This window comes from Salvelinus sp. IW2-2015, linkage group LG7 (assembly GCF_002910315.2).
Source record: "Salvelinus sp. IW2-2015 linkage group LG7, ASM291031v2, whole genome shotgun sequence".
Classification (NCBI taxonomy): Eukaryota; Metazoa; Chordata; class Actinopteri; order Salmoniformes; family Salmonidae; genus Salvelinus; species Salvelinus sp. IW2-2015.
The window spans coordinates 16,942,153-16,957,999 of NC_036847.1; the positions used below are offsets into that span (position 1 = coordinate 16,942,153).

Genomic DNA, 15,847 nt, shown 5'->3' on the forward strand with positions numbered 1-15,847 from the left:
ACGTGACATTAAAATGTGAACCCTTAAAGTGCATTCCTTCACATTCTTTTTGAAAACTTGCTTGCAGACCTGGCCTTCACAGTATAACTCCTGAGAAAAGAGAATAGGAATATAAGATGCATAAGAGAATGTAGTTTATCTTTCTCTATTCAGTGTCCAATCACCTTCCCAATCTGTTCACACACCAGCTTACTCCCCTTCATGTCACCAGCGACTGTATGATACACAGAGCAAAAAGCATGTCCATCATTTTTGAAAGACTGACCTCGTAGTTCATGTAGGCTAGCTAGAACAAGCTCAATTACACTAATCATTATTACAAATGCTCTTTTAATGGGAACCTCAATATTCTTTGGATCTAATCTTTGACCAAAGTGGTTAATGTCAGGTTAGTCTCGCACAACCTGACTAGAAGGCTGGTCCAGGCCGTTAGGGTGCGTTCCGTCTCTAACTTGAACTGCAGACTGTTTGTGAAGGAACGCTCATTAATGACCTGGACCAGAGCTAGCTAAGCCAGTGCGAGACTTGGGAGTCTGGCTTTGCTAGACTTAAACAGGTTGCCTGGATCGCACCTTGCAGTGCCTAGTATCTAGCCCATTGGTGAAAGAGAAAGTATAGTTGCAGAATGGCCTGAGGATTTTGATTATGTTCAGGTCACCCTGTTACTCGATCACCTCCCCCAGCCTCAGCATCTGAGCGATTTTACAAACTGTGGGATCAATACCTGGGGATGGACAGAGTGTAAGAACACATGCTCAGACATACACTGAGTATTCCAAACATTAGGAACACCTTCCTAATATTGAGTTGCACCCTGACAAAGGCTTGAAGACACCAGCTGCTACTACCAAACATATTATGAACATGACTAGAGTCAATACAGTGATTGCTTGTATGATGTCAGATTATAAATCGTACATAATTGAAAATAAATAACCATTTCGCCTGTTTTGCTTGGGAACATATGAGATGAGGGTTTGGCCTGAGCCTTCATTCGGTCCTGCTAAATTGAGCACCACCGTAGCTAGGCTAGGTTTTCGATCATTGATCAAGAAACAGAAGTTAATTTTAGAAATAAGACAAGTCAAGATAGGAAGCGCTTGCCTGCATTGCCTTTGTTGCCAAACAAACAAAAAATGAAGGGAAATTCTGCAGTTTCAATCAACTCAGTGATTCCATACAGTGCCTCTACTAATGCAACCACTGAGTGGGTATTGTATCTACACTTCAATCAACTATTGTAATACATTTCATGTTATTATCAGAACAATGCTTATCTGACCAGGAAAGTTAGTCTTCCTTTTTAATAACAAAAAAGCTACAAATAACCTGCATTTGAAGCAAACAGAATAGGTGTGAACGTTTGGGATTTCCTCATTATCAGATGGATGTACAGTATTTTTCTTGGAGACAGCAATGACACTGACAGAAGTGTTCACAAGCTGCAAAACAAAGACAGCGTTTTATTTCTCTCAATACACACCATGCCGTTTGTATGTCACTCTAGCCTACTATATCTGTAAACGGCTTCCATATATACCAACTGCCTTTGCCTGAGGGAATTTGTCAAACACACACACACACACTAAAGCCCCAGCATTTAAAAGGTACTCAAGGGTGGACGAGCATGTTAATCACTGCATTGCATTTCGAAATGAAACATTTCTGTAGTTATGCATCAGGCTCATTGTAAATCAAGGAATTCTCATTTGTACACAAATAATCATGGGTTTCGATCTGTGCTATTATACAGATAAAGTGCTCTACGGACCAGATTGACTGTTAGTGCCAGATCAAGGGTTTACATTCTGGCACTTGGGATTGCCACTACTTGGGTGCTTATACTATTCTACAAAACACAGTTATTCATTTAAATCTTTAGCAGATTCACCCATTCTCTGAGGAGATGCCACACAAGAGGCTATTCTGGTGCAAACTCATTCTAGCACTGGTGAGCAGTCTACTTCAACTGATACAAAAATATCTGTGCATTCAGTCACAAATCTTCTCAAACCAGTAAAAGATAAATGCTTCTACTACACAGTCTCAAGTAGAGGAGGCTGGTGGGAGGAGCTGTAGGAAGACGGGCTAATTGTAATGGCTAGAAAATAAATCGTAAAGGTATCAAACATATGGAAACCACGTTTGACAAGGCATCAAGGCATTCAAGTTTGCAGCAGGCAATATGGCTGGCCACCTCAGCTGGAGGAGGGGCCGGTGTGTCTCTGAAGTGGGGCGAGGACGACGTCAGCGTTCTTCTGCTCACTCTCGGCACTGTACAGGCCGTGCTCCCGGATGTAGCTCACCACCGGGTCCGGCAGTAAGTAGCGGACGGTCTGGCCCCGGCACAGGGCCCGGCGCACGTGCGTGGCCGAGATCTCGTTGGTCACCCACTCGCGTACCACGTGGATGTTCTTGCGGTGCTTCCACAGCACCTCCGATTGGTGGATGAACTTGTGGGCGTCACAGCCGTTGCGGGTGATGCACACCAGGCCATAGCGGCCCACGATCTCGGCAATGTCCTCGTGCTTCCACAGGTTGGGAACGCCGAAGGACTCCAGGACGTCCGCGCCGCACAGGAGTTTCAGCTGAGGGCCGTTGTCTAAATGGTTCATAGACAGATGAAGAATAGTTTATTAACCCATACAAGATTGAAATGTGTCTTCTGCTGTACCTAACCTCTGATATAAACACACATTAGGCTAGAAAGTCTGAAGCAGTGGGTTTAAGTAAAAGTGTGGGAATTGCCTGATTTCTGACAATGTCAAAAAGTTGGCCACAATATTCTGCACTAGTAGAGACAGCCTGTGCCGGTAAAACATGTAGCCAGCACCATGTACTTTACGTTTTTATTACCTCAGGGCAGATCACTTGCTGTTCCACCATACCAGTCTTCAGGTGGCATGACTAGTTGTCACTGGTTTCTATAAAACCAAACCCTATGTGGGTGGTAATGTCCCAGACAGACAGTAGTACTCAACAGTTGCTGGCTCAATGAGTTAGAACATGGTGCTGGCAACAAGAGGGTTGTCGGTTTTAGTTTATTAATATGACCATTTTTTTTTTTTAAACAAGCACACATAAAAACGTGAAAAAGCCATATATGCACATGAGTAAAATCATCAAGGATAAAGTCTGAGACCTAATTCCATTGTGGTTGAATCTCCAAATGGGCCAAATAATGAGTACGTCACTATCAATGGTTCTGTAAGTCACTTTGCATAAAAAAAAGTGTCACTAAAATGACCAAAATTGTCATTACTAATCTGAGTGGAATTGATAGTAAGAAACAATATAGCAGTGTCCATATAACAATGAATCCCATTGTGTTACCTGCCCTGGGTGTTACACAGCATCCTCCTCTCCAAAGCAGAGCTAGTTGCAACTTCTGGGTAGTAAGAAATGTGTGCATTTGTCTGTGGTCTCGGAAATGCTCGTGGAGAATGTTTCTCCTTTTTTACCTCTCCTTGTGTGATATGAGGATGGATCCTCGAAAGCGTGCTTTGTCGCCTCAATCCTCCTCTTCTTTGCAGTGTCCACATAGTCATTGTTCTGTTCCGCTGTCATCAGTTCTTTATAATGATGCCTTAAGTGCAGACAACAATTCAATTGACACGAGGGAGATAAAGCCCAATGGAACCAAGCAAGGATCATGGCAGAGTAGCTTCACTTGTTATTATGTTTACAAAATGTCACAACAAAATTACTTTTTGGTCGTTCCATTTGATTTCAATAACTTTGACCGCAGACCTTTGATTTGAACAAAACTTGCTATACATACTGTATTTGCCCATGGCAGAAGTAGTCAGAAAGTAGCTTTATGAGACCTGAAGGCTAAAACATTAAGGAGAGAGGTGCTCAAAAAGTTGACATTTTGCATACCCCACCCTACCATGAGTGCCGTAGGAAAGTATTCAGACCCCTTGACTTTTTCCACGTTACAAATTGATTGAAGAGTTTTTTCATCAATCTACACACAATACCCCATAATGACAAAGCAAAAACAGGTTTTTAGAAATGTTTGCTCATTTATAAAAAAAAAAAAATACTGAAATATCACATTTACATTAGTATTCAGACCCTTTACTCAGTACTTTGTTGAAGCACCTTCGGCAAAGATTACAGCATCGAGTCTTCTTGGGTATGATGCTACAAGCTTGGCACACCTGTATTTGGGGAGATTCTCCCATTATCTTCTGGATCTCACTGCATTGTGTGGTTGAAGATGAGTAAAAAGGCATCAAGTGGCAGTTGATCTATCTAGGAAATGTAACTCCTCGCTCTCCTGAGCAAATACCCACCACCACTTTCTCTCCTATGTCAGCACCCCGTAGTGATTTAACAGACAAACTACAGACCTTGATGAGAGATCTCAGATAGCGAGCTGAAGAACCTTGCCACACCCCAAGCCATAGCCTCAAGACCTGAACAGATCATTGAAACCATCATCAGATGCTAGGGCCAAAATCAAAGCTCTCCGCCAACAGGTAGAAGAACTGAAGTACGCCATAGCTGCAATGGTGATCCATCTAACTCAGACCAGCTACATGTCCAGGGCCAAAGAGGAATGAAAATGTATTCTGCTATAACTGTGGTAAAGATGGCCACTCTTCCAGGAACTGTCAGAAAAGGAGAGAATGTAGAGGAATTCAACAGAAGCTTCATCCGTGCTCAAGGAAGATCGGGAAACAGCAGTGGGGGACAGTAAAGGAGCCTACAGTGTCTCCTGTGAAAGTGAATGGGAAAACCCTGTCATGCCATCGTAGACAGTGGCAAGCATCCACCGGCAGTTCTACAAAGACAACACCTCCTTCTCCAGCCTTTAGAAGGGATAACCTTGTGGGGCCTAAGTGAGAGCAACTACCCTATGACGGCTACATCAGCATCACCATTGAGATCTCCTGTGACTGTAGGCATCCAGCAGCCTATTGAAAAACTCTTGCCCTTGTGTGTCCTGAGCCCCCCATGCAGGGAGACCCCTCCATGTTCACTGGGTCCAACCGTTCCAGACCAGCTACTTTCCAATGCTTAATGGAGAAGGATGTCGGCGACATGAACCTCCTTGCAGGGCTGGTCTACCTGGATGACCTCATTGTGTTTGGGAAAACCTTGAAGGGACATGAGGAAAGGCTGATGAAGGTCCTGGACTGTCTGGAAAGCCTCAGGCCTCCATCGACAAGTGCCAGTTCTGCCAGACCTCAGTGAAATACCTGGGRCACAGTCTCCGACCAAGGTATCGATGCCCTCCCCTCATGGCCCAGACCAGAAAACCTCAAGGCCCTCCAGTCGTTTCTTGGGTTCTGTGGATACTACCGGTGGTAAGTGAAAAGGATACACTTCTGTCGTAAGATCCCTCCATGAGATTCCGAGGTTACGCCCCCAAGAGAAAATGGCACGCCCACCAGTCCTCCCCCTAGAGTCACCTACCAGGAGGAGAAGGAGCTGTTTGGAAAACGATGGACAGCAGAGTGTGAGAGAGCCTTCCAGAACATCATCGAACGCCTCACCAGCTCACCTGTGCTCACCTTCGCTGACCCTGAGAAGCTCTACGTCCTCCACACTGACGCCAGTCTGAGTGGCAGGGTGGAGTGCTCTACCAGGAGTACCCTGAGGGATGGAGACCAGTGGCTTATGCAAGCCGGACCTTGTCCAGGACAGAGAAGATCCAGCTCACAAGCTTGAGTTCCTGGGGATAAACGGGGCAGTGTCGGACAAGTTTCATGATTATCTGTACGGAGCAAATTTCCTGGTGCACAAGGACAATAACCTCCTCACCTATGTGCAAGCCACTGCCAAGCTAGATGCTACAGGCCAGAGGGGGATGGCCGCTCTCGCCAACTACGAGTTCAAGTTGTAGTACAAGCCAGAGCGAGTGAACATTGCTGCTGATGCCCTATCAAGATGTCCACACATCAGTGCTGAAGAGGCTGGAGACTGGTTTGAAATCCCCTCACCAGGAGTCAGAGCCACTTGCCAAGCGATGACTGCCAACAACTCTTCAGACAGTATCTCAGAGTGTGCATCTTGGAACATAAGGGCCCAGCCCGAGGCTGAAGCCTTTGTGAACTTCACTGCTCTAAAGATGGACTATCCTGCGTGAGGATCTGCAATGTGCTCAGGGACCCAGTAATATCCACTGTCAGCAAAGATATTTCCAGAGGCTACAGTGTTCACCCTGACTGCACCTGTCGCAGTTAACCCAGAACCCGAAGGAGCCACAGAAGATGGACCCTGAAGAGGAAGCTGTCCAGCCCTCCCCAGATCCACAGTGGACACTCAGACCATCCCAGAACTGCCAAACAAGAGAGTGGTGAAGGCACTAGTTAGGCTGTCTTATGAGGAGTTAGGTACACTGCACAACACTACCGTATTACACTGAGGTATACAGGTATTTTGTATAATAAGGGTATTTATTTTCTTGGATGAAACATGAATGTTTCTGTGTACTTATGTCAAGCTATGACACATTGACGATGCTGTGTGTGTATCAACGTATTGCATTCTTCTGAGGTCAAAGGTGTTCGGTCTTGTCGGGAGGCTAACTTTATTTTGTGAGAGGTGTATGTAACTCCTGGTTACTTATTGTGTACTGACCATTGTTGCATGTGAGACATATTTGGGAGATGGACCAGTTGCTAGGGAACAGTGCGACATATGAGAGGGAACTAGAAGCAATCAACATTTGCTAATTAGTTGTTTCAAGCAGTTTAAAGTTGTGTAACTCACTGACCAGTGAAAATAAAAGTAGTATATATGATGAACATTTAGTTGAGGATCCCCGATCACCATGAGTACAGTGAGGGATTTGTTGCTTGTACTTTCTCAGACAGAGGATCAACTGTCATCAACAAGCTACTCTTTCTGTCTCTCAACCGCTATACCGAGAGACAGCGTTAACATGGTCGTGAGTTGCCACTGGTCGTGGTAAAAGAGAGAGGACTTCAGAGTTTGAGTGGTCCCATTATAATTGAAGAAGACCGTTTAAGTTTTTGTTTCACAAAAGGAACTGTGTCGGGCCGTTCCAGTGTTTTATTGGGACAGCCACAGGTCTGTTGACTAGAGGTTTCCATTCACGCGCAGCGCCTCGGTCACGCACCAGTAAAGCTTGGAATGGATTCTTGGACACAGAACCGAGTTTATTTGGGACTGAGAATTTCTTGTTTCTTTTAAAGGGAGGGGATCCCCATTTTAAAGTATCTATGAGCATTCTCATAGGTGTTAAACCCTGGTACTAGGTACAAACTGATATGAACTCCGGTCCCTCAGAAGAGAGGGCCACATTAGCATTTGTGAAATTATTTTGACATGATATGAAAGTAAAAGGCTTTATGTTTCTAGATCCGTATCACAATTGAGAATGGATTCACGTTTACATGGGTTTTTTGGCTGCCAGTCTACCGCTAAAAATAACATAAGGTCCTTGGACCTTAAGGAGTAACAGTAGGCTCCTTAAGAGTACATCTTGGCATAGGTTACCCTGGATAAATGTAATACAAGAGTCTTGCAGTGCAAGTAATGCTTTTTTTTCTTTTTGTATCACACAAACTCACCAAATCAAAATAGATTTGACAACCCCTCTCAATAACTAAGCTACAGTCTCCACACACAAATGATCAGCACTCACCGCATCACTTTAGCTGTCTCCACCCAGTCAGGCTGCTGGCTCTCCCATGCATCTACCTTGATCCAGTCAGAGGTGTCTGTGGCCAGCCTGGCCATATCTACACGGTGACAGGCCTCAATCAGACCCTTCTTCTTATAGCCGTCACCCACTGCAGAGATGATGCCCCTCACAACTATGTACTGTCCTGAGACAAAGAAAGAGGAGTTGGGCCAGCTAATTTTGTAGAGCACACAATGACAATACAAATTCAGTTAAATACAAAATACTACCACTCTTATTTGACTAGGTCTACTTCTCATAATTTGGAAGCAATGCAAATGTCTGAGGAAGTAGGTCCTAAACTCACAAAACACAACAAAGTGATGATTTACAAATGTATAATGTAAAGAGATATCTACTGCAGCCCTCATCATTCACATACAACACCCGTTCTGCCAGTCACATTCTGTTAAAGGTCCCAAAAAGCACACATATCCCTGGGTCGCTCGTCTTTTCAGTTTGCTGCAGCTAGTGACTGTAACAAGCTGCAACAAACTCAAACTGGACAGTTTTATCTCAATCTCTTCATTCAAAGACTGAATCATCGACACTACTACTGACAGTTGTGGCTGCTTTGCGTGATGCATTGTTGTCTCTACCTTCTTGCTGTTGTCTGTGCCCAATAACATTTGTACCATGTTTTGTGCTGCTACCATGTTGTTGTTGTGTTGTCATGTGTTGCTTCTTTGCTATGTAGTTGTCTTAGGTCTCTCTTTATGTAGTGTTGTGTTGTCTCTCTTGTCATGGTGTGTTTTGTCATATATTTTTATTATATTATTTTTAATCCCAGCCCACATCCCCGRAGGAGGGTTTTTGCATTTTGGTAGGCCGTCATTATAAATAAGAATGTGTTCTTAACTGACTTGCCTAGTTAAATAAAGGTTAAATAAAAAAGATATTTTTTAAAAATCTGTTGACAAACGACAAAATATCAGACATACCTGTATCTTCCAGGTAATCCCGTGCCAATTCAAACATACGCAGGTGCATATTGGTTATGGGGTTGAAAGACCCACAAGCCAGCAGAACCACTTTGGTTAGATCTTGAGGCTCCATTGATTACAGTACATAGGAACGATAAGGACAGTCTAGGCTGAAAGAGAAAAACATACAAAGATATGTTGACAAAGCTGTGACAGGGAGGGTTTAGATTTCTAAACTTTTCACTGAATGTGTATACGTTGTGTGGATGTGTCTTGCCCATTGCACAGTTCACTTTTTGATGCCTTTGACACATTTCATTTATTTCTTATATTTTATAGTATTTCAGAAAAGATCATTAAAAAAATGTAAAGGGGTGAATACTTTTTCAAGGCTCTTTGAACAATTCTGTGACTAATCCATTTTGCATTACTTTAAATGTGATAGGCTAAACATGACATATGACTTATGACTAGAATCTAAGCACAACTGTCCCCGCGTTTGGCCGGGGTAGGCCGTCATTGTAAATGAGAATTTGTTCTTAACTGACTTGCCTAGTTAAATAAAGGTTAAATAAATCAAATACAAATAAATTAATGAAGCCCATAGATAGAATGTTGGTAGCATAGGTTTATGTATGCCTTACTGTGTAAGCCTACTACATAATGATATCAATCTTATGGGCTTTTGACTTGCAAAAGTGTGCAACAAAGAGCTTTAAGAGATGCACCATGTAACGTTAACCTTGGAATGCCCCAGTGTTGGCTAATTAGCTCAGATTGTCCGTAATGAGGTTCAAACTCACAACCTTTGGGTTGCTAGGCATTCGCGATATTACACTCATCCAGCCACCCTACTTTCGTTGATGCCTTAACATACTAAATGGAGTTTCTCGAATTGACATACAGAATAATAAGAAATGCTCCAAGAACAGATTGCAAAAATAACTTTTTAACTACTTTGCAACCATTTAGCATGTTAGCTAACCCTTTACACGCAACTCATAAACGTAAACCCTAGCTAACGTTAGCCATCTAGCTTGAATTCGTAACATACATTTAGCAATTCACAACATATTGWACGTTTTGCAAATTCATAACACATTGTACGTTTTGCAAATGTTGTTAAATATAATACGAATTGTAACGTTAATTGGGTGATGGACATCCACAAACTAATACATACCATACGAAACGTAACATATCATACTAAATGGAGTGTCTCGAAATGCTCTGAGACCAGGTTGCAACGACGGGTCTCAAAGCGTCCGCATAATAGGTTCGGTTTGCTCCGAGCCAGAAGTAAACGTCTGTGCCATTTACTCCCTTAAAAAGACAGTAGCTTGAAAAACAAGAAAAAAAAACGTAAATTTGTCCCTCTAGAGACATTGTACGCAACAATACACAGTAACACTTCTTCAAAATGTGTCAGACTCAATCTAAGATAAATCAAGGAATGTCATTCATTTTTACTTAGAGGTCTTAGTCGCGCAATTTTACAGTTAACTAAGACTAAGTATAACTAAGTATTTCTCAAGTGAAAAAATGTGCACAAAAACTAGTCTTCTGTCATTGAACGACAACAAACACTTAATTGAAGAATGACTACTGCTGACGAAGGGGCGTTGACAGTTAAGAACAAATTCTTATTTACAATGACGGCCTACCCCTGCCAAACCCTAACCCGGACGATGCTGGGCCAATTGTGCGCCGCCCTATGGGACTCCCAATCACAGCCGGTTGTGATACAGCCTGGAATTGAACCAGGGTCTGTAGTGATGCCACTAGTACTGAGATGCAGTGCCTTAGACCGCTGCGCCACTCTGGAGCTTGACTCAAAAAAAGTGGTAAGTGCTATCCGATATCCTTGGGATGTCCATACCCGAGACCTAAACCTAACCTCAGCCCCTTCCTTCTTCGGTGGGGTTTAACGGGAAGTCTTCAATACTCCATGGAAATTGAAGGCTATTTCGATCATCTAGCTAAAATATTAACCTATTTTGACTAACAAGCCATGGCAATGGACGATAAAACAACCCTGAAAACATTTTTTCTATATCATGGCGGTCCACAAACAATAGTTTAAGTGCATGCCGCCACCTACTGTGCAAGAATGTACGATCAATCATGACCTGCCCAATTCTGTACTACCATGAAAATAAATTCTAAACCAAATAAATCCCTAACTTCTACCACAACCTCCTCCCCATTAAACTGTATCTATATCATGCTGAAACACTCCACCCATAGCATTGCTCAGCATGTCAACAACCATTTCAACAGTAACATCTGTTACCCCCAATATCTCTTTTGCCATCTCCACAATAACCTTCAACCTGTCATTTTTGTTTTCCACAACCCAAGTTGTACTGATAATCTTATCAATATAATTCATTATCAAAGTGTCCTTTGACACTGCACATTCATGAGTACACGATTTCTGAACAGGCCTCAAAATCATGCCAGGACCATCAGAAGCACCAGCCCCGACAGTAGACCCACTACAGGCACATCCATGTATGCTCCATCAGTCCGCACTGTAGTTCTACCAATCTGTTTTATATGGCCTCTGCATACGATACATCATGACTGATCCTGTATCTCTGAGCCTCTCTCTGTACCTTGCATCCACCAAATGCTGCACTGTGTTCTCCCCCACAATTACAGCACTTATCCTTCACACTGCTTCCACATTCACCGTAATCATGTGCGCCTTCACACTTGGCACATCTTTTCTTTCCTTTACACTGAGCAGCTACATGTCCCATTCTTTGGCATTTAAAACACCGCAGTGCATGGGACAAATCATCTAACATTGAAACTAAGGAATCCTATCTGTACTTTTCCCAGCAAGAKTTTCTCAAACCTCAGTATCACTGATAACCTTTCACTTCTTTGATCCTCTTTCCTACTGATCAACCTTTTGGCCTCAATCCCTTTGCCTCCCTTCACATTTCCTTTAATATCATCTGTGAACATAGATATATTGGGACCCAAGTGAGGACTACCCTTAACCTAGCATAAGCACCAGGTACATACATGGTTTTTAATCTTCATCCCATTCAATGTTTCTATTTTCAATATCTCCCCCTTGTTCCCACACAATATTAACAATCTACCATTTCCAATGAAGCGAGCTAATTTCACTTCACCTACCTCTTTCTCTGCGCCATTAGTTAGTTAGTTAGTCAGATAGGGTGTAAGTGAGACCCTGTGGTCTCATCAAACACAATCACCACTTTCCACTCCAACACATCACTACTCTTGCATCCTACCTTGGCCCTCTTTATGCTTTCTTTACAAGACGATTCACTACTTTCTGTATAAATGATCTCTCTTCTTCCTATGTCTTTTCACTACCGAACATTCCGGCCCTTGACCCTCATCCTCCCGCTCCATACCATCAGAACTGACACCCATATTGTTCGCATTCCAACACAGRTGCTGCTGCTTCACCAACTTTCCCTCAATTTCCTCCATTTCATCTGCACTACTCGCCGCCATTTCCCATTAACCTCTTACCACATTTCTGCAATAGCGAAACAATACTCAACGATATCAAACAACTCTCACGTGTGATCAAACAATCGGTCTCATTTGTTTCTAGTCGCCTCCTTACACAGTTCACCCGCAAACGTGTCAATCCCTCAATCTTCCCAGATCCCTGAAAACATTCGCTTGATTTCCCCAAGATACAAGGAACCTAACACTAAAATGACTCTTTAAAATGTAATGCACTTCCTGTATTACTAATCGGTCTTTGATTGGAGAGGATTAAAATAGAGACATATGATTGGACAAAAAATAACCGGAAAGGAAAAGGCCGCACCCACGGAATAAGAGTCAAGTCTAGATGGGATTCAGCTTTTGTCAAATGTACGTAAAACATTGTTTGTTGTTGTTGCATTTTAGCTAATGGTAACAATGTTCTAACTTTAACCAAATTCTCCTAACCTTCGACATTTAACCGGCTACGTAATTTCTCATAAACCAGCTACGAAAAGTCAATTCTGACAAATGCTGGATCCCTTCTATCCATGACCACGAACAAGAGCTACGTTCACAACTCCCACACTCCCAAATGTTTTTTTGACAGTATTTTGTAACACATTTCATGGAGAAGTATTCAAATATATGTTCACCTCTTCCCTAAGTTGATTGTGTTGAGACGAGTTATATTGTTGTAACGATCAGGTGAGGATTACTTATTTAATTTTTTCAAGCCAGCAGCTAGACAACTATAGCCACAGGCTACACTACTACACACAAACAAACTGTCCCAGTCAGATGAATCTGGCGGCCAGTGGGTACAAGGTAGCTAACTACATACAGTAGCTAGCTAATAGCGAATGTTATTCTTCATGTCAAAGGATGGACCTCTCCATTGTGTTTGTAACTAGGTAGTTAATCCACAAGTGATACATGAAATTGAACTATTTTCTCACTAAATATGATATTTGCAGGGTGGAAGCATGGCTTCTCGTGGCAAATCAGAAACTGGGAAACTAAAACAAAACATGGAGGAGCAACTGGACAGATTGATGCAACAGCTCCAAGATTTGGAAGAGTGCAGGTACTCTCATCATCAGTCATTCCTAACTGTGAACATATTGTGGGTTGTCTGGATGTTCCACACACAGAACTAGAATAATTATTTCAGTGTATTATATTTATAAGATTCCACTGAGGGATGTAGCATGGAACTTAGACCACATCTGTCTAGAGTGGATGTTCCACTCACAGAACTAGAATGAGTCATTATATTCATTCTATTTCTATGATTCCACAAAGTGATACATATAGTATTAATGGAATTTAGAGCACATCTCTGTACACCCATAGATATTGTTCCTCCATTACCAGAGCTCTCTGTTTATTCTAGAGAAGACCTAGAAGAGGAGGAGTATGAGGAGACCAAGAAGGAAACCCTGGAGCAGTTGAATGAGTTCAATGAGTCTCTGAAGAAGATGGTGACAGGCAACATGACACTGGTGGATGAGCTTGGAGGAATGCAACTGGTAGGGACTTTGGATGACCAGATCTTAGAATTAAATAGAATACTATGAATATAAACAATATACTTCAAGGGTATCAAACTCATTACATGGAGGTTTGAGTGTCTGCTGTTTTTGTTAATTCCTTTAAATGTGTGTCCAATTAAGACCTAGACAACAAGGTGAAGGCAGTTCCTAAATAATCAATTATCAACCAAGTACAAGGAAGGAGCGAAAACCCGCAGACACTGCCCTACAGGGAATGAGTTTGACACCCCTAATCTAATGTACCTCTATGGGCCATACACTGTCATATCATAAGAGTGACATAATATTATAACGGGTAATGACAAACCATAATGTTGTCATGATGCATGACATGGGAGAACTGTCCTTCTCTTCATTAGGCAATCCAGGCTGCCATCAGCCAAGCTTTCAAGACCCCCGAGGTGATCCGAATGTTTGCCAAGAAGCAGCCGGGGCAGTTGAGAACCAGATTAGCAGAGGTTGGTCGGAAACACTGTCCATCTATGTATTTTATGTACATTATTGTTTGTACATTATTTGATTCATTTAATATCAAAAGTAAGCTTTACATTCTAAAACCTGTTCAGTTCATGGAATGCTTTGAGGGACAGATTTCCTGACACATATTAGTCGTGGACTAAAAAGCATGGTCAATGGAGAATCTCTATTGAAATWGCTTTTTAATCCAGGACTAAGATTAATCTGTGACTGGGAAACCGCCCCTGAAAGTTTAGCCTAATGGTGTGAAATTCTCTGTAGATGGACCGTGATGTCATGGTGGGAAAACTTTCGAGGGATGTGTACACTCAGCAGAAGGTGGAGATCCTCACTGCCTTGAGAAAACTGGGCGAGAAGGTAAAAGGCCCGTTGTACCAGTGTACTGTGATCCCTTCTTCATATAGCTTAAACTTGTGATGAATACTGTAAGAGAAAGCGGCATTGAATATTTTGATAATCTGCTATGATGGAATGGTAATTGGTATAACATGTAATGAAAAACTATTACAAAATGTAACCATCTGGAGTTCAATTAATTGTATGCTACATATGACAGTCATTAACTGTCATTTCATTTAGTGAAATACTATAACAGGTGTCTTTTGACTATGGTGTGGATTAATGTTCTTTCCTCAGTTTCACTCTTTTTTCATTTATCTTTGTTCTTCCTGCAGCTTACAGTCGAAGACGAGACTTTTCTGGCTGAAAATGTGACCGCAACTCTCAGCCAATTTGAAAAAATCACTGCAGACCTCGGTGAGCTTTAACTACTGCACTTCTTATTTCTTTTACGTGTTACTATACCATGAGATCCAACCTCAACAATGTAAACTACTGTACTTAACCAGCATCTCACTCTTTTCAGGATCAGAAGACAAGATAATGGCTTTAGCTAGTTCTGGTGTGGAGAAAACCAAAGTATAGAGGGTAATCAGGTGTTGTCCAATGTCTATGATTTTGTTTTAACATCAAGTGTTTCCACCCAATAACAGTGCCATAATATTGATCATGTAAATCAATCATGCACTCAGACCGTACTTGCTTTTAAAGAGTAAAGTTAAACTTTTGTACATTTTTTTCTTTTTCTGATGATTGTTAACTTGGTATGCATTTGGTACTAGAGTATTTGAGTAGAGTAGTCTATTTAGAATTTGAACAGTTAGACAGTCCATCGGTCATCCTTTTTGTTAAGTGTGGCTCAGACATTTTGAAGGCTTTAAATTCAGTTTTCATACTGATTGTCTTCATGGCTAAATCATTTTGTTTTAGCTATTGGATTGAATTATTTTTCCTGCATAACTGTTCATGTCAAAATAAATAAATGAACCATTGCAGTGTTAAATATGCAACGCTGGGCTTAAATGTAATTGCATAACACACCAACTTGAACCAGCTCTGATTCTTAATTGATAGGAGCCCCAAAATGTCAATCTAAAGTCAGTTTACAGTGTATATGCATCATTTTGGATGTGTAGTGTGTTTGATGTCTGACTACAAAATACTTTCTAAAAATGTAATCATAAGTGGTATAAGTTTCTCTATGATTTTTGTATTCCTAATATAAAGTTACATTTCTCAATTTTCTGTCTCATTAAATATAGTAGTGTTTTGTGGTTAAAACACATTTCCATTATTCTACACACTAGTTCTGTTCTTTCAGCACCAGGGGGCACCATGATCAAACATTCCTATTTATAAGCAACACCAGTGCTCTGACAGTRTTATAACTGATTGGATTTGAACTA

General features: G+C 41.8%; 2 protein-coding genes across 9 annotated transcripts; one reads left to right on the forward strand and one right to left on the reverse strand.

Annotated features, from left to right (window-relative positions):
- Nucleotides 1–1,731: 1,731 nt before the first annotated feature.
- Nucleotides 1,732–12,326, reverse strand: nmnat1 (nicotinamide nucleotide adenylyltransferase 1). Of its 6 annotated transcripts, none has more exons than XM_023991169.2 (5): nucleotides 12,203–12,326; nucleotides 8,605–8,756; nucleotides 7,625–7,808; nucleotides 3,462–3,586; nucleotides 1,732–2,602 (listed from the first exon to the last, which is right to left on the reverse strand). In XM_023991169.2, the coding sequence occupies exons 2-5, from the start codon at nucleotides 8,717–8,719 to the stop codon at nucleotides 2,199–2,201; spliced, it is 828 nt and encodes a 275-aa protein (XP_023846937.1). In that variant the 5' UTR covers nucleotides 8,720–8,756; nucleotides 12,203–12,326; the 3' UTR covers nucleotides 1,732–2,198. The 6 variants fall into 6 exon arrangements, with proteins under 6 accessions (XP_023846937.1, XP_023846939.1, XP_070300577.1 ...); XM_023991171.2 differs by having other exon boundaries at nucleotides 12,157–12,237; XM_070444476.1 differs by lacking the exon at nucleotides 12,203–12,326 and adding an exon at nucleotides 9,770–9,925.
- Nucleotides 12,327–12,375: 49 nt separating this feature from the next.
- On the forward strand, nucleotides 12,376–15,451 carry lzic (leucine zipper and CTNNBIP1 domain containing). Of its 3 annotated transcripts, none has more exons than XM_023991175.2 (7): nucleotides 12,376–12,459; nucleotides 13,047–13,156; nucleotides 13,466–13,601; nucleotides 13,985–14,083; nucleotides 14,364–14,459; nucleotides 14,777–14,858; nucleotides 14,968–15,451. In XM_023991175.2, the coding sequence occupies exons 2-7, from the start codon at nucleotides 13,056–13,058 to the stop codon at nucleotides 15,024–15,026; spliced, it is 573 nt and encodes a 190-aa protein (XP_023846943.1). In that variant the 5' UTR covers nucleotides 12,376–12,459; nucleotides 13,047–13,055; the 3' UTR covers nucleotides 15,027–15,451. The 3 variants fall into 3 exon arrangements, with proteins under 3 accessions (XP_023846943.1, XP_023846941.1, XP_023846940.1); XM_023991173.2 differs by lacking the exon at nucleotides 12,376–12,459 and adding an exon at nucleotides 12,675–12,777; XM_023991172.2 differs by lacking the exon at nucleotides 12,376–12,459 and adding an exon at nucleotides 12,810–12,897.
- The last annotated feature ends 396 nt before the right edge of the window (nucleotides 15,452–15,847 follow it).

Coding starts and splice junctions, on each gene's coding strand:
- nmnat1 (XM_023991169.2), bottom strand. CDS start 8,719: ATGGAGCCTCAAGATCTAACCAAAGTGGTTCTGCTGGCTTGTGGGTCT. Junction 3,587..7,624: donor GAGACAGCTAAAGTGATGCG/GTGAGTGCTGAT, acceptor TCTGCACTTAAG/GCATCATTATAAAGAACTGA. Junction 2,603..3,461: donor CTCATATCACACAAGGAGAG/GTAAAAAAGGAG, acceptor TGAACCATTTAG/ACAACGGCCCTCAGCTGAAA.
- lzic (XM_023991172.2), top strand. CDS start 12,871: ATGAATCTGGCGGCCAGTGGGTACAAG. Junction 14,084..14,363: donor TGAGAACCAGATTAGCAGAG/GTTGGTCGGAAA, acceptor AATTCTCTGTAG/ATGGACCGTGATGTCATGGT. Junction 14,859..14,967: donor AAAAATCACTGCAGACCTCG/GTGAGCTTTAAC, acceptor CACTCTTTTCAG/GATCAGAAGACAAGATAATG.